The sequence below is a fragment of the Plectrocnemia conspersa genome, unplaced genomic scaffold (genome assembly GCF_051122295.1).
Source record: "Plectrocnemia conspersa isolate PC_06_02 unplaced genomic scaffold, ASM5112229v1 ptg000013l, whole genome shotgun sequence".
Lineage (NCBI taxonomy): Eukaryota > Metazoa > Arthropoda > Insecta > Trichoptera > Polycentropodidae > Plectrocnemia > Plectrocnemia conspersa.
In genome coordinates, this window is record NW_028277177.1 from 26,230,891 (window position 1) to 26,250,599 (window position 19,709).

General features: G+C 29.8%; 1 protein-coding gene across 12 annotated transcripts in view; it reads right to left on the minus strand.

The window, feature by feature from the left end:
• The window catches only part of rdgA (retinal degeneration A), a 355,552-nt gene that overhangs the window by 69,510 nt on the left and 266,333 nt on the right, over positions 1-19,709 (minus strand). Inside the window, exon 1 of one of the 12 annotated variants that reach the window (XM_088201632.1) lies at positions 17,082-17,518. The exons of the other annotated variants lie outside the window; for them this stretch is intronic. Coding sequence (XP_088057758.1) covers positions 17,082-17,167 — 86 coding nt within the window. The 5' untranslated portion in view covers positions 17,168-17,518. Of the gene's footprint in view, positions 1-17,081; positions 17,519-19,709 lie in introns of those variants that run through there. 12 annotated transcript variants of the gene reach the window in all.

Genomic DNA, 19,709 nt, shown 5'->3' on the forward strand with positions numbered 1-19,709 from the left:
CTATGCGAATAATACTGGAAGATCTTCCACCGCTTGCAATTTATTCATCCCCTGTGTATATGCGATGTTGAATTTAATTCACGTTAAGAGTGAAGGAACGATGTAATAGACAACATCGTAGTAAGCTACGCAAATATCATGTTTCTATGTATGACGTCAAAAAAGATCTAACAGAAACGACAAATATTTCTTTAAAATTGGTAATGTTTTTTTTTAAATCCGCAAAACATTTGTGAAATTATTTATTCTGTATAATCGGATGAAATTAATTATTCTGTATAGACCTGGGTTCGAATCCCATATGGACCCTAATGTTCTTTTAATTTTTATGGTGTCTGGGAAATCAGAATTAATGATCATGATATAGCTCTAATTTTGAAAGATATAATATCGTGATAGTGACATTTATTGATTGTAATGTGTAATAATAGTTTAAAATTAATTAAATTCTTTATCTACTGATTGTGTTAACACGGTTGTAACGCATTGTGCTATCGCCATTCAAATTCCCACCGCCATAAAACCCCATCTTTATTGAATATTCATTATGATTAGATTAATTACAATCTGATTTGCGTCTATTCTTGTCGGGATAAACACGTGACGCCACTCATGTAGTACTCCATTTTATATTTTTAACAACTCGTCCATCAAAACGTCGAGTCAGCTGACGTTGCACGCGTTGCACGCGACCGCCCGTCACCGCCGAATTTTTCACACCGCAAACCATCAAACGGAAAAACATTTTTTCACGAGAGAGAAAATCGCACACCGTTTGGCCGCGCGCCATCTTGGCGGTGCGTGACCGTGAATTTTCCCGCGGCCCACGCATTGACAACCGGCGCGGACAAAGCGCTCTTGGCTTTGGCCACTTCGGCCCATTCTAAATTCTAAACGTTTATTTACGACGCCGCGCCACTATTTCTGATGGCGAATTGTATAATGACTAGACTATTTTCGACACCACTGCTACGCGCTAATAGTAGGCAAGGCAAGGGCGATACGGCGATTTATTATTATATCTAACTAACGACTTTCAATTTTCACACTCAAGGGTGTGAACGAAACATGACTGAGTTGAGAATAATCTGATAGTGATCCAACGATTAGAAGCAGATGTGACTTTAAGAAATCCTTACAAATAAATATTAAATTTATTCAAATAATTTTTAAATGAAGATAATTTTCATAAAGGATTTTTTTTTTGAAAAGAAATATTTACAACATATTTTTCTTGCTTTATGTTCAAATATTCAAGGAACCATTTCATCCTAGAATTGATTGATGAATAGCAAGCGCAAGACGTTATCAAACAAGCAAAGAAGTAGACGGTTGTTTTGGCAATTTTGGTTTGTTGGGACAATCTGGAAATTCCCGGCTCTTCTCCTGTCCTCAAAGGTTAAAATTAACACAAAATTCGAGTCTTTCTAACTTTTTAAAAAGTTTTATGAAATTTATACAACTATATCGCTAGAAATGCTTGCAGTACTGAAATCAAAAATTTATGAAGGAATAAACAAGAAGTTAATTTTTTTAATACATATTTTACAAAAGCCTATTTTGCCAATGAAAACTATTTTTAAATGTGCTCCCAAGAATATATTGCAATAATGGTAAAGATTTATTACAAGTTTTTTCTAATTAAGATTATTCAGAATTAAATACTGAAATAATTATTAAAAATAATATTAATCGCGATTTTCTTATTAGGACGTTAAAAATCAAAGAAAAAATAAGAGAACGAACTTAAAATATAAATATTTTATAAAATCTTTGCCCGCATATGAAGACAACGTCAACGGAAAGCAAGCGAGTAGTCTTAGGGCCCATACGCACTGTCGGCTAGCCGCCGGCGACTAGGGACCGCCGGCTCAAAAACGCAGGTAGCTAGGCTAGGCGGCTAAGCCGAGCGACTCGAGGTCGGGTAGTACATTCGCGAAGAAATTGCAATATTAATTTTAAAGAGAAAAAAATATTATTTTATTTTCAATATAATATTGAATTTCCCTGTATGAAACGCTTTTTGTTTCCCAAATGCAATTATAAATGTATCTGTATTATGTTAATAAAATTAATTTAAATCGAGAAGCAAGAAATAATTTAAAATAATTATACATATTATTTCACAATATTTTTTTTTCGTTATCAATATTCATATAAAATTATTGTAAACGATTCGGGATTCAATTTCTACGATGAGCGTTTCTGTGTCGAAGCCATTTTTTGTGAATGATGTATAAGTCGCCTCGAAAGTCGCTCCTCGTGCGAATGCACTCATCTAAACCCACGGTTTTATAGGTTGCCGCGACAGGCAAGTCGCCTGTGCATCACCTCTGCGCAGGATCGCGCCTGACGCTCCGGCGACTTGGCGCCTGCGTGCGTATGCACCCATTTAAAACCATATAAAGTACAGTCGCCAGGCGGCTAGTCGCCGGCGGCTAGCCGACAGTGCGTATGGGCCCTTAACGGCCCGAATATTCATCACAAAAATTAGAAATTAGTTATCTGATTCTTTTCTAATTCGTAAATTCCATAATTTGTAGTATAAAAAAATACATGAAAATAAAAATATGTAGTATAAAAAAATACGTGAAAATAACATCTAATGCCAAAAATGTTTGATATGCTATTAAAAGCATTGTAATAAATAATATGAATAACTGAAATTTTGATATTTATACAGCTGTATAAATAGAAAAATGAAACAATGTTCTTCAAAGGATAATAAATAAATTAGGATGTTACCAAGAATCCATTATATTTTCAGACATATTCTCCCTTATAAAACAAAAAACCAATAATAAAAGCAAAAACATTACTTGCAAATAAGTAAAACAGATAATAACTGATAAAAAATAAATATTTGTTTAAGCTAATTGTTTTCAAAGGTCAAATTTAATGTCGTTAATCGGAAATATGCTTAGTTCAATCTAAATATTTAAAAATTATTAAAATTTAAATTGAATAAATTATTCAACTATAACAAAAAAAATATTATCAAAATATAATTTGATCATTAAATTGAAAATGTAATAACATAACGATTTACATGATTTAAAAATTTGTAGGAGATCCACACAGCTGTACATTTAACGCTAAGTAATACAAATGTATTTTGACTATTGACAATAAAGGAATATTTTATACCACAATTGCTTACATCCGGTCTTTAACCGCTCGTTAAGCACTATTAAAACATCCTTTTTGTGCGTAAATAATTCAATAGGCAATGCGTCTAACCGGCATAAAAACCGTTATTTTAAGCTTTCTCCTGCATTAATGACTTTCGGAATGTTTTCACTTTTAAATTTCAGTTATTTAAGGCGCGAATATATTTAGTTGATCGAATATGCAAGCGATGTAATTGGCCAACTAATTTCTGCTTCTCTGATACGCCAGAGACAACTCGAATCAAGACTGTAAAATATCTGACACATCAAAGACGATAAACTGACTCGAGACGAGAGGGTCAGAGAATCATAGGCATCGAAGCGGTGGACAACCAGACTAAGACCAAGAACAAACAACAACAAACACGAGAGAACCCAGTGGAGCATTTCTCTACATGCTATCAGTCTACAAAATATTTACAGCTCAACACTATTTCGCTTTGGTAAATTGTACAACTTAACAATAAATTTTTATCAACTTTCCGGCGTCTATTTTGGCTACAAAATCACATCCCTTCGGCCTCAAAACCCTAAAAAATATGTATTTATTGTATTTTAAAGTCCAAATAAAAAAATCAATGCTACAGTATGTAATGTATCAGAACCACTAGTTGCATTCTCACAAAAAAATAATAATAATCAAGTAACGAGTATATTTTATTTTACAATATAGAAAATAAGAGCAAGTTAAAAAAGTATGTTTAATAATATTACTATAGAAGTGATCCAGTTTTTCTTGAAATAAATATGATTTTTACACTCGCAAAATATTTACACCCAAGCAAATTCCTCAGAGTCCTTGAATGACACCGCATAAAATATTACAAATATAAAACAAGCTCATTAATTACTCTGCTTGCAGATCGTTAAATTTAACATTAAAAGTCATGTCACTGTAGAATCGAGTCAAGGATGAATACGATATTAAATTACAAGACATTAAAATCCAATTATATTTAAACATTTAGAACATGGTTAAATTTAACCTGTATCAAATACTTTGTATGGTAATATTTATACGGACAACCCTAATTATACGAGCTATGACAGTTGATGGATAGAAAATTACTGCATCGATCAACTAGGCCATTATAAAATAGATATCATTAAATTATTTCTATATCAACAATACTGCGTTAATTACTTTAGGGACGTTTGCGCTAACCATTTTACGCTTCTCGTCCGTTAAATAATTTTAGAGTAAAGCTGGAGCAATCAGCCACCTTCTATCCGGTTTAAATTGTATTATATTACTTCTTAAAGAATTAGAAAGGCGATGAATAAATAATTGATAATGATATTGCGGTAATTAGTTATTCAGAATGTAATAATCTTATGGTTTATTGAGAATAATAATTGTAAACGGGGAAAGTGTATGGGAGCTTTTGACCCAAGTCTACCTTAATATTAAATTATCAAACTTCGCGTTGCTGAAATTTTAAATTTAATAAAATACACGAGGCTCTAACTTATCGAGCGGGCTTTCCAAACATTTGAGAACGTTTTTGCCCCACGACAATAAGTACACCGAAAACCCCTCTTGGGCGAAGAGTACCACCGCAAAGTGTTGACTCTTTCATGAAAATATATTATATATAAACCGAACGCAGAATTCGACAAAAAAGTGAAACATTATTTTTTTAATAAAATCGATTAAGAGCTTCAAGTGCTGATTAAGATTTACAAAAAATAAACCGAATAAATATACTAATTTATATATTTTTTTAATTAATAAAATATTCAAGATAATGAAATAAAATAAACAACACTTAATAATTTACAAAAAAATACTAAATATTTCGTAGCTTTTTCACAGAAGCTCTATGACCCCTTGTTTGGCTTACACTGCTCAAAACCACTGAAACTAACCGATAAATATAAAAATTACAACCTAACCCAACATTTACTGTCAGCGAATCGCTGAACGTTCACAAACGCCATTATCCGATTAGGTACACATAATAAAACAAAACCCCGTCGTCATTTTTATCGGTCTTGGGATAAGTCCTCATAAAGCCGGGTGCGATCTTTACGACCCCTATTCCTTTTTTCATAATCCCACCCTTTATTTTAAACACTTTAGGGTCACCTGTCTACTCGAACAAGGCAACTGCCTTCACTAAATATATTAAATTACGGGGGTAAGTAAAATTTAAGCCCTACAATTGTTCTCTTAATTTAAGTGTCTTACTAATGACTTAAATAGAAGCAATATAAAATTGGACACAATGACAAAGAATAGCTTTAATGGTTTATCGAATAAAAGTACAGCTAGAGACTTGACAATTATGAAAAAAGGGTTAACCGAATTTATTTTGAAAACATCAATTTACCGTCACAAAAATATACATTTCAAAGACTCTCAAACATCTTTACACCTTTCAGAAACAGTATTAATTAAACATTGGCATTGAGATGCAGCACCCGTGATCTCGCGTTGTCCTCCCGTAAATAAACACCCTACTCCCGCCCACCATGTTCACGGTTACGTTATCAAGTTTTCGAATTCTGCACTTGACATCTAATTAGGTATAAACGTAACGAGGGACGCTAAAACGAAACGAAAAGTCGCTCTTCCGTTTTAAAAGTGAAAAAGGAAAACGTTTACATAATTAACGAGTCAAACTTCACCATTGGATTTGTACCTATTCATTATCTACCGTTTTTATTTTGTTTTGCATATTTTTTTACTCAAATGTATATTGTTTCCAAAACGTTACATCCTACTGCTTTGTTGGTTAATAAATAAGTATGTTAAATTAACACAAAACGTACAATAATACTCAACGGACAATTACCAAAAAGCCGATTGCCCAAAAGTCCAAAACTCAAATCAAATAATAATTTTTATCTTTAAAGAAATAATTATTTCACTTGCACATTAAATTTTAAAATATACTACAGTATTTATTTACTAATATTCGAAGTCAGTTGAGTGTTTAACATGCATATATATTTTACTCTCAGAAAGTCCTTTACATAAGTGGCGTTATCCAAATCGTACTGTCATACTTGAAGAATAAAAAATAAAAATAATTTAATTACATTTTAAAATTTCCTCATATCAAAAATATCACTTTTTTACATCATTACTTTCATAAATAATAGATTTTTTGTTTAGATATGCAGATATAAAAAAGTAAAGATAAAGGAGAAGAGATCAACGATCTTCTTTTCCCTCGACTCCTCGATTTGTGATAAAACTAAAATGTCTGTGTTTTTTAAATACATACAAGATATTCTCTATGAGCTAAAGTACCTCATTATTAGATATTTTTGTCTAAATAACTTAATTTTATTTATTCATTTCTATATTGACACTAGATTAACCTAATCTCTGATGATCGATCGGAAATATAATTTTATAATAATAACTAATTCCGATCTTTTAGACACGATAAAAAATTAATAACACTTTTATTCCATTTGCGATTTACACAAAGGTCTTTCAGGTCAATAGTCAGCGACTTATACCAATCGTCTTTTGTACTGATTAACTCCCACTTCGCTACCAACTTGGAATATAAAAAAATGCAGCCATAAACTAGCATTCAGCTAAGCTAACGCCAAATTGACACAAACGATACATTTAATGTCCAAGTAAAAGCAATCGCTCCCACATTTTTAAAACGTAGCGTCACGTTTTACAATATTAAAAAGAATCTATATTTTTTGTTACATGATTTATTTAGTAACAAAAATCCTAGTATGTATAATTTGATTAAATTGATGCATTACTCACAGTTATACCACTCACAAAAAACGAGTCAGTCGTTTCATGTTATCAAATAAAACACGTTTATTCAATCTCTAATTTTATATTTTAAATTGCATATATTTATTATACAAATTACTAAGCATCTGTTAGAAATATTAACTGCATTATTAAATATCTAAGCAAAACCAAACAAAATTACAGACTCAATAAGTAAGGCCATTAAGTCTTAAAAAATATATATTACATATTTTTATTACGTCGTTATTAATTTTTTATTTGTTTTACAGATATCTCCAATGTTTTAAATAAATCTGTAAAATTGACAGAAGCAAAAAATATACGGTTGAACATTTAAGCTATGAAATTATGGTAGTAGTACATTCTTAGAACAACCAATGTTAATCACATGTTTGAAACCATCATATTATTTGTACAAGACACGTTAAAAGGAGCATAAAAACTAAAGGATTGATGTCACTTTAATTTATTATTACGACAGAACATAAATTTCCTTGCCAACATAATATATGCTAAAACGTAAATAACAAATAAATGAGCACCTAAACCGTGAAATAGTACAAAAAAAAACAAGCAAGTAAAATTTCACTGTTCTAAAAATATGTTTATTAGATAAATTCCAAAATTGCAGTACCCCCCAAAATGATCTAGATCACATAGATATAGTATTAACGTTGCTCTCCTCCCATTTTTCCAAATAAATATTTTTATGTCAAAACGTTGCCTTAAAGTATTATACAAACATTTGGAACTTCTACTATAACGAACACTAAAATAGAATAAAACAGAGCAGCAACGAATCAAAGCTAAAGAAATACAGTCACTTTCATTTCAATCGTTCAATCCAGCCACGCAGTCACATTGAACCTCCAAGAGTTGAACCTAATCTTTGGACAAGAGACAGCGTATCATTATTTTAATTAATAATTAACTCACGACTATCATAGCTTATTTTATGAATAGTTTTAAATTAATCATCCAATCATTTAATTTGTTATTAGATACGCTTAACATTTTTTAAAGGGTTCGTTTTTATTCACCCGAGCGTTAAACATCATTAGACAATCCATTATGCTTGAAACGAACGTTTTTCATAACGTGACCGAAAACACAACGTTTCACGTATAAAATATACTATCCAGAAACGAACGTTCGTGCCTTCCGTAATTACACAGACCGTAGACCACGTAGTATTTTCTCGTAATTGTCTAGAATTAGTGTCTACTTTTGGACGAGTCGGACAAAGCTTAAACTTAGCCCATATTTACATGTAGACCAAATTAAAAAGGACACACACAGACAATGTAAGGTCACGGTGGCGTTTCATTTTATACTATGTTTCTATAATATAATAGTACATACATTCCTTATGAATATGAACTGGAAATAAAATATAAATTAGTCCGACAATGAAAGGGAATGGCGAGAATTTACTTGTAAACGAATCAGACAAAACATATACACTGAATTAAAAAGGACACCTATTTATACACGTACATAAAATTTAAGGTCGCTTTTCCTTTTCGACCAAAGGTCGCATATCCTCTTGTGGATGTTGTCCCGATTTAGTAGTAGTAGTAGTGTGTTTACGGAACAATTTATGACCTATCGCCGGTAACTCGGCAATGGGTTTTAATTGTTCCGTTAGCCTGTGATATACTCGCGAATAAATCATAAGCTAAGGTTAACATCACTGTTATTATTATAATAAATAACGATTTATATACTTTGCCAAAATTTGCAACGAGCTTCTGATTTATTTAATAATTTTTGATGAGGCTCAACGCTCTTAATAAACAATTAAAATCATTTTACGAGAGCCTAAAAGTTTCTTGACGAACTTGAATATAGCACATTAAATCTTTACGACTTTCTAACAGCATAATATTTGAACTCATGGCGCATTTAAAAGTAACTGATTTTTTTTTAAATCAACCTAATTATACCAAACCAAAAATACGTATAACCACAATGTTCATAATATATTTTATTAGCTATTAAAACTTTTTATAAACGCAAACCTAACTCGTGTTTTGTTTTCATTATATTTAACTAAAAGCCTAAGCCAGCACATTTAATATAAACAAATTAGCTACTTAAAACGGTACTGTTAATAATTAAAACTACATAATACGTTTCTTAATAATTGGTACCTAATTAAAGTACTACGCCCGAATGACCAATATAATCATGTTTATTATAACTATTAAATAAAATTATAACACCTCGGGAAATTTCACCTTGAGTGATAGTAGAAGTAAGTTCCTAATCGAGTATTCACGACGGGGTCGTAATATAAAATGTAATAGGTCACTTCAGGAAATGTTTTCATTTGGAACTTGAGAACGAGAGTAATATTTGAGCACTTATTTTTTAGGGTATGAACCCTTGGGTCTAAATGATGTTTAAATTAGCCATCAGATCTAATTATACTAATAAACAAACTAAACAATTTTTTAGATTAATAACTTGTTGAGGTATAAGTGATTTCTAGGAAAATCAGCCAATCATAATGCAATGGAATCATATAAAATATTATTCGAATTGAGCGTATTCTATACAGATCTGGATTAATAACCCAAAAACGGTTTTGTTAATCAAAGCATTGTGCGAACCGATCGATCGATACCGAACAGATGCTCTATCTACATCAGTGATGGATTTCTATGGCTCGTTGGTTAATTATTATAAAACTTTAAACCTCCTCCCTTATTCCCTCACGTATTAATCAAAGTTACAATGACTAATATCTAATCAATTCGGCTTGGCATTTCGAATCCGTAAATAATTAATTTGCGTCTCGCAATCGTAGGCGCATTGGCGAATTTATAAAAAATATATTTGCACTATAATAACTATAAAAGCCAATAAAATATATGAAAGAAGCGTTTAATGTATTAAAATATTACTGATTTAAGCTGCTGTTGATTAATAAAATTAAAAAATATCATGTCAAAAAATCAATTCATGAAAAGACGCTTTTAACGATCAAGATTAAATTCGTATAAAAGCTCTTTCGTAGTTATTAAATAACAATATTAAAATTGCTTTTCGCGGTATGTTGATATTATTCTCGCTATTCCCGTAATGTATATGTATACTAATAATTTCGTCTGAAAATATATTACCCTATATATCAGAAAGATTCGGGATGTTTTTATCTTACACGCGTGCTCTTTATTTGTTTTTTTGTACGTAAAAAACTCTGCAAATTGCAATTGTTTCAAATATTGTATGCGAGATTGCTTTGAACGTTTACGTCAACCAGTGCTTTTACGTAAGTCGAAAGGTATACATACGAATTAAATATATTTTAGTAGAATTATGAATGAAACTGATACCGCAATTTAAAATAATATCTCTCAAATAACTTTAACATTAAATGTAATAATAATAAATACCTAGCATTAAAGAATTAGATTATAATATAAATATAGAACATATTGCTGCAGTATTCTAAGATTTCAATAAAGCTTTTATTGTTTAGTGTTAAGTTGATATTCAGAGTACTTTTTTTAAAATCTTTAATTGTAAAATGAAACGTATTAGTCCAATGTGCTACAGAGGGATCAATACATCTACAAGTCAGTAGTGAAATCTAGTCTAAAATTAAATCAAGCAATTTATTACTAATTATTACACAATACAATCAATATATAATAATAAGTAGGGTTTATGTGGAATTCAAATTCAAGTTTTTCATGTATTAGTCAATGACTTATACCACCGATTTCAAGACGTAAATAATAAAATTAAATAAAATAAAACAGAGGAAAATGTGGCGGACCACACAGATGAACTCGTTCGTGAGGGATCGTATTCTTGAAATTCGCTTAAATTACTCTGACCAAAAGTGATTATTTATCAATAAGGATTAACTAGACAGTAGTGCAATCACACAAAGGCTCTCGTTACGACTAGAAAAAAGGGTCATATAAATAACACGCAAGGATTCTCTTGTGTATTGAATGAATATTTCTTTGCTACGAAAAAATAATAAGACAAATAACACCATAAGGCCACAAAATTTTCGTTACATAATTCAACCTCGGAGATATCCATCAAGCAAATGTCACTTTCTAAAGGCGTATACTTATTTCGTTGTTCTAAGAAACGAGTGGAACGATTGGTTGGATGATCGCTGCATGATTGTGATTGGTGAACAAGCTTTGCAGCCCTGAATATTAATCCTGGACTCCAAGGTCAAAGAACCAGGCAGACTCCAGCAGACACTAGTCCTGAGACTACCGACAGATCATCGCAGCAAAAGGAACTGCCTCAAAGTACTGTCACTGCAACCTACAAGACCCCTGAGAATATTTCACTGACATCATCCCTGCGCCAGCTTCTCCACCACTGCTCGGAAAAAACGATACTCGCACATAATAGTAGCCGCAATATATTAAATATAATCTAATAAAATTTTCACTTGTTTCCACCTGCGTTTTACTGACAGCAAAGTCACAACCGTTAGGGTTAACATACTATATTTTTTTTAAGAAAATTAGATAAGCTTTACAAATCTAAAGTGAACAGGGTAACGTAAGATGAGAATCTAGCGTTAAATACTACCTGAATTTTAAGTTAAAATTTTATATTTAACATATTTTGGAAGTTTTTGGCTTGCTCGGAATGGAGTAACGGCAATAATACTATATTATATCAATTTAAATGTCATCCGAAACAAAGCTTTAAAAATAATATGTAATACACCTTTGAACAGTATCTTAAAAAATGTTTTATAATAAATAAGAAACAAACACTATTAAAGAACATTGCCATTTTCATACCATAAAATACTATGAAAATATTTAGCGTCAATATTTATCTCATATTATATATCAGAGAATGTGATAGAAATAATCTTAAATTTAAATATACATACTAAAGTACATATTGCATTAGATGCAAAATAACATATTACAGTTCTTCTAGATATTCATCGAAATGTATTTAAATTGGCACTTATTGTTTCTTGTTTTATTTTTCCTAGATTTTAAAACTGTGAAGGTTTATAATTATTTTTCCTTGAATTTTAAACACTAACGTTTCATTTCATATTTTAAAAAATAAAATAGTTATAAATCAGTAAACATGTATTATATATATTAATATGATTTATATTAATAATATCACTTATTTATAAAGCAAATTATTCACTATGTCTATGATCTAAATACTAATAGATATTGTAAGAATATGTTTTAAATATATTAATTTAAAAAATAGTTAAGTTTCTAATAATTAAAATAATGAAAAATTGTTAAGATACCATAACTAATTACTATATTGTGGGAGCCCGATTTATTTGGCCACAATCAATCTGGCAAAGCTAAGCTCATTCATATTATTTAATAATATATAACTATTATAACTATAATTTAATTAACATAATAGTCCATCTAATCATCACCGTCCGTCCGCCAAAATATATTTTTGATAATATTGTTAAAATAGTAATAAATAATATATTTAGAAATAATTTGTATATTAAATTTAGTCTTAAATATTACTTTGATTATACAATAAAACAAATTATAATAAAATTGTTTTATTATTTGCGATGCAAAATAATTAAATAAGTATTTTATATTTTTTTTAATTTAATCGACCATTGTGTCTTAATAGGTTTCTACAAAATTTCTACATGTACATACATACAGCCCCAAACATGCGGTAAATACATATACAGACACACTTTGACAAACCTTTTCTTACAAGTATGCCACACAAAATGTTTAATTATACAAATTGAGGAGATAGAATAAATATATACTAACTTAATAGGAGCCGGATGGCTGTCACCATCCGGCTCCTTAATACTGAGCTGGTCCAGTTCGTATAATTTAAATTAAATATTTCGGACCTTTTTTATTTCTACATACAACATTTTATTTTTGTAACCTGGTCTTGGTGATCTTAAGTTACACTAAAATCTACCTTTTATTTAAGAAAAATTTAAATTTGTTGATGATAGATACCAATTATTGTTCTACGTGGCATACTCATCTATGACATCAAACTATTTAATTGAAATGGCAATACATTTAATATTTATTTTGTTAAAATATACTCATATGAAATACGTACGCTAACCACTAATAAAAATACAAAGTTATTAGCTATTATAGTTATTCTTTGATCTTATGTTATATTTGAATATATCAACTATATAAACTAAAATGCCACAACGATTTAATTATATATCATAACATATATAATTCACTACAATACAATTGAAACTCTATTATCTAAACTAAACTTAGTTGCGGTCAGTTCGGAACAATCTGTCTGTAGTTAATATAATATAAATTAGTTTGAACCACCGGCAAACGAATTCGAATGTCATTTGATTGAGCTATTGAATTAGCTGAACACATGACTAAATTATTAGTGTTTCTTGAACTATAATATTAAATAAACCATTAATGTAACGTGTACCAATAGTCCTTAGAATATAGAAAATAATACGTAGTTTGTCATGACTATACGCGATGACCTCATATAAGCTTTTATATTTGTATTTATATTTATATAAAAAAAAATCCTTTACTACTCATTCATAGCTCATAGCTTAAGAAACAAAGACTAATTTTATATTACAATGCATATACTATGTTTAAATAGCATAAATAATAATATTTATCAGTGTCCATTAAAATATATATAATAAATCAACAGCACCTAGCATCAAGTTGATTTCCCACCTTGACGATTTCTCATTTAGAAAACCTTGAACAACATCTATACGAAATTTCTATATATTTAAAACAAATTTGGACATCCTTATTCTTCCTACTTGCTTAATTTTATAACTCAACAGGTGGCCTCAGCAAAATTGAAACATGCAAATCGCGAGCCATTTACGTCGACTGATTATAATTGCAAATCTCTCTTACATAATTTTAAGCAAACTTAAATTTTAACGTAATTAAATACTGATAATATATTGAATCATTCTATGATTGAAATTCGGTCAGTATATTAAGACTCGGCGCAAATAAACAAAACACCTTGAAATTTGCACGTAATTACTATAACTATGACGCAAACCGAACCGTGACATTCGAAGAACAACTAGTTTGTAAAACAGGTTATCAGACACGAGATAAAATCTGACCATGCAACTATTGTTAAATAGATTTAATCAAATTAGGTATCTTAGAAAGATTCTATAAAAGAAATTAAGGAAAACGTAAGATTATTCCATTTCGCGAGTTTGACATGAGACATGTTTTACAATCTAAGTGGCAAATGACCTTTGAAAAATTCCTGGTATAAAATTTTCAGTGTAATTAACTTTTTATATATTTAAATCTCTGTTCTTAGGACGTCAATGGAAACATCTTGAAAAATAACACAGTATCTATTTACTCTAAAAGTTGAGCAAAATTTACATTGTGCGCAAATTAGTTTTTTTACGATTCAGCGAAACCCAATATAAAAAAAAATAAAGTAGAAGGAAAATTAAAAAAATAAATAGATATGTATAAGTTTAATATCATATCATAAAAACAATTTACGTCATAAATATAGTATTATTTTTTTAAGCATCGTATAATATATAAATTATACTCGAACATTCGTGAGTAAAAAAGGCTAAGGATTAAATAATGCCACGTAAAAACTGTATTCAAGTGATATGGAAAAATAATGTAAGTACACATCACGCAATGTATGTAAAAATGTTAAATAAATTTATCAGGTACGTACCGATTTATAAATCAAACAAGTTCAGGTACTAAATACTTCTGTCAATCACGACACGTATTTTTGTCATAAAATATGTTGAAAGATCATTTATTTATGTATAATTTTTTGTAAATAATTTTTTTGTATATATACATATATATATATAATATAAAACATATTTTTTACCATTATTACCATTTAAGTGACAATGTTGAATCAGTTATAAATTTAGATAAATATTGATAGATATAAATCAAGGCATCAGTTTTAAAGCCACTCAAGTGGAAATATATCTGGTTAAAATGCCTAATAATATTTTTAAGCTTTAAAGTAAAAAATATTTTTTTTACTGAATATAAATAAAATTTGTAGACTGACAGCTAAAAAATAGATTGTTAAGGACTCGACTATTTAATAAAGAGGAAACCATTTTATATCTAAGGTATATAAACATTAAGATTTTTTTAGTATTAAATAGCTTTTAAGGAAAAAAATATACTAATTAATTGAAATCATGATTTATAATACTAATGGAAAACACTACAAAAGTTTGATTTTTAAAAATTAATTTAAAGTTTCTCAATACTAAAATTTAAAAATAGTAAATATACCATAAAGTTCACGGTCGAGTTTTCAACTACATATATCAAAAACTTTTCCAGGATAAAAAGGTTAACTTAAGAAAATTTCTTTGCCGGTCAGATTTAGGAGCAAGAAAGGTCAGTGATCGTTTTGGGTTATAAAATATATTATCTTGAATTTTAATAATAATAATATGCCGTATAGCACTTTATTACTTTTGCTATAAAGCGTTAAGTGTACAATTCAAAGCTCCTGATGGTGATGAAAATAATTGTATTGCCTAAAAAATTGCATTCACAATAAGTTAAAGCAAACCATACAAGAGTTTTTGATGCTCCATATAATAATAAGACATCGTGAAGTAAAATTTGAAAGTAGCAAAATATTTCCGTACCCGATCATCTGAGGGAAAATAAGTAATTTTAGAGCACTAAATATCCAGGGAAAACACATATCAGTACGACATACGCAGATATCTTAAAAAAACATTAGACCTGTAATTATCAATAGAATAGCCATCATACTTACAATATGTAAATGTAACAATTCGGGTTTTTACTAGTGATATGATCAAACTCGAAATTTTTAGTCAAGTTAAGCAAATCGATAAAATTGCTGAGTAACGTAATTGATTTAACTCAACTTTAAATGACTCATTTGTCAGCAAAGATGAGTACATCATCAGCTGATTTAAAAATTAAAAAAACGACGCAATGATGAGCACTTTGAAACTTGGATTTATTATTTGGCAAATTTCCTCTCCAGAGACTTTTAAATTTTTAAGGGGAACAAGATTTACTAAATCTATCCTTTTAAATAAATCGAACCTTTTAAGAACGTAGTATTTTTATGGATTGCGTATTTTAAAAGACATCCATTAAATGATTTGAAAGCACTTGCAAAAAAACAACGTCAACGTCATCAACAATGGTCGGTGCCAAGTACGGTTGTTACCCAAATATATTTTCTGATCGTTATTTTTAATCAATTTTTTTTATTAGATATAATTAAATAGTCTATTTTAACTACGAACCATTAAGATTGACTATATGCTCGATTACTTAAACAACGATAGACTTCCTCCAATCATTAAGAAAAATTTAAGCTTGAGCACGGTGTACTAACATACTTCCACTAAGAATACACTTTAGTCAGAACTTGCCACTATCACAACTTCGCTTACGGTTTGGAATAAACACGTTGAGCTAAACTCGCACCAAACGGAGCTACGCCAAATATCGACCGAGACGGCGCTAGAAGCCCGAGAAAACAACTACTTTACACTTTAGCCAGACCAAGCTAAGCAGTCACGTGAAACACAAGAGTACAACCGGATCTTCGATTCAACTTGGAGTATACTTAAAGTAGTCCTAAGACGACCACAAACTTATATATGCATGTACGCACAATTGCACAAATTGTGATTAAAAATAATTTAAAATTTAAAACTTTGTACGCTTGTAAAAAATACGCACCATACGGTACAGAAATTTCCACACAACACAATTGTATGTTTTTTTTTGTCAAAAAATAACAGTTAAAAAGTGGAGTATACACAATAGTCAATGTAAAAAATGTGTTTATCTCAATGTATATATTTTTTTGTATTAAAAAATGCGAAATTTAGATACATACATATATGTATAAAACGATATGAAAATATTGATTCTATTTTGATATAAAATAATTAAAAACATGATTTTATTAGCTACTTAGATAATTCTACATAATTTTAAACACATCTATACTTCATAATGAGTTGTAAAAATTTGCAATGTACACAAAACATCTTTTGCAAACAATCGCTTCCGATTTTTAAACAGATAACGACTTTTACTCGTATTGTTATCGCTCATGATAAGAGCACTAAAAACGGAAATAAAAAACTATATAATATTTACTTTTTCTGTCTCTTCCTTCTTTTTTTTCTGGAGCACGCCTTGTACAGAGCCAGTGGAAACGTGGCTATTGCATTTATATACCCCATGATTACTCACACAACTTTGTTTACACCGAAAGTATCACAAAAAATACGCGACGACGAACGCGATCGACTTCTCACTACGGAAAACTACAACTGCCTTATCCAATGTTTATTGAAAACGATAAGAACAAACTGCAATCAGCGATACTAAACACCGGCGCTGTTATTTACTTGAATAAAATTTTCAGCAAGAAACACTACACGTTCGCGTCGTGCACTGACGATCACTGAACCGAGCTGCAGTTCGGTCACGGCGGGATGATCGTGTTAATTGTTAACGTTCCCATTCATTATGTTTAACTATTCAAGGTTAGAATCACTGCTGACTGACCGGTCAGCGCTTCGGTCACGACTGACCGATCGCAAAATATTTCGCCGATACAGTGACTAAACAAGTCCACCTTGATGATCAGATCTGACGTTGGCAAAGCGGAATGACCGGAGGAGGCTTGCCGGTTGTTGATCGTGTTTATTGTTATTGAGCGTGTGTGGGTTGCTGTTATGTGAGTGCGCGAAAATTAGCATGCGGTGCAGTGGTACTTAGACTTTTGATACATTTTTTTATTCAGCGTTATTAATTTTTCAAAAAATCTGTAAATCATGACCTAAGAAGTTACTGCAATGCATTAACCAGGAACCTGGTGCAAGGTCGAATACCAGCTCAAAGCTTAACCTTGCCAAATCCTGATCTACATATATAAATACAAGGCGATTCATTAAAAATAATAATGTATTACTATAAATTTAATTTATAAAATAAATAAAAATGATTAGTTAACTCTTTTTATGTAACATGTTTTTAATACTTATTATTTAAATTCGTGAAAACAATTACGCACAAAATTTCTGAGCGACAGTTAGGTAGAAATACTAAATAGGTTTTTAATTTTTTATGTATAGAATACTGTAGAATATTTATATTTAAAATAAATCTCTAGTATGTATTATATATTTATACTCATATTAAAAGTAACGTAAATAAAAGTCTAACTATAAATGTTTACATAAATAGTATAGAATACATAAATTAGTAATTACTGCATAAACGTTTTTTCATTGATACAATACTTCAGTTAATCCCTTAAAATTTATATAATTTTTAACTTTTTTATAGTACTAAACTAATAAGAAATCGTTTGCGATTTGAAACAAAAAAAAAATTTTTTCGCTTCAACCGGTATTTCATTTTGTAATACCTTATTACTATTTCCCTAATACCGGTATTGCAACCCCTAATTGTGTATAGCCATAAAATCGTTATGGCTGTGTCGGAACTATTAGACCATGAAAAAAAACGTGTTAAAAGCGCAATAAATTATTTTTTTATAGTAATAAAGACTTTCGACTTTAACTGACGATTAGAGATTCAGACAAAATGCCAACAAGCTGGTTTAACTTGCTTTTATTAAAAAATTAACAATACCAAATCAACTTCCATTAGTCAAACGACAAAATTACGCAGATTAAAAGAACCTCATCTATATTTATCAGTGTAAATAAAGTACATCAAAAACTTTCATTCTAAATACACTACCATCAATAACTTCTACCAGATACTCTCGAATAGACATACGATATTTCAACTAAACTCGCACCAAACGGAGAAACGCTAAGGATTGACTGAGACTAAAGAAGCAGCCGCTTTCGATATTAAATCAAACCTGGTCTAGTTAAGAAATCAAAAATCTAAAGTTAAGCCCAATCTTTAGACACAAATTCAATATTAATTTATAATATCACTTTGCCTTGTTTAAAAATAAACAGCTCTCTACCACTTATGTAAAAGAAAACAAAGCGTATTAAAATGCTCGCCTAAGTTCTAATTTTGGTCATAGTTTCGTTAATTTTCGCTGAATTAGTCAAAATAAACACGCAGAAGATCCACCAGAGCTGCTGGCCAGCAATAATATAAAAATACTTTTCGCGAACACATCTAAATCTTGTTACCACTCTTCCGGACAAACATGTTTTTTATAATTTGTAATAATAAACAAACACAGAGGAGCGTCTCAACATATAACAAATATCACTCGACACCAAAGCTTGAAAATAATTAAAATATAATGTAATATCATATTTAAAAATAGATGAGACAATAAAATAATATTTAAATCTAAGTATATACACATTATTAAAATTTATCTCGAGTTTAACTGGGCTAATCTAGCCCTATATATGTATATATTAAAAACAAGTTATAAAAGCTTAAAATTTAATATTCATATGAATCATAAATATTTAAATACTCATTTCTATAATTTGATTATAATAAATTCTAAAATATATTTTTACAAAAAAATATAAATAAATTTTAAAAATACTTCCACTCTATTATTGATCAATATATAGTCACAGATCTACGTTGCAATAAAGCCATATGAAAAAAAATGCATCACGTGCAGTTTTTGCAATTGCATAACTTACTACCAAGTCAACTGAATTAATTGAAAGCTATATGAATATTCACGAGGATTAGAATAAGTCATTTTTTCACAATTGAATAACACTATATCCGATATACAAATATAAACAAGGATTTAAAAAT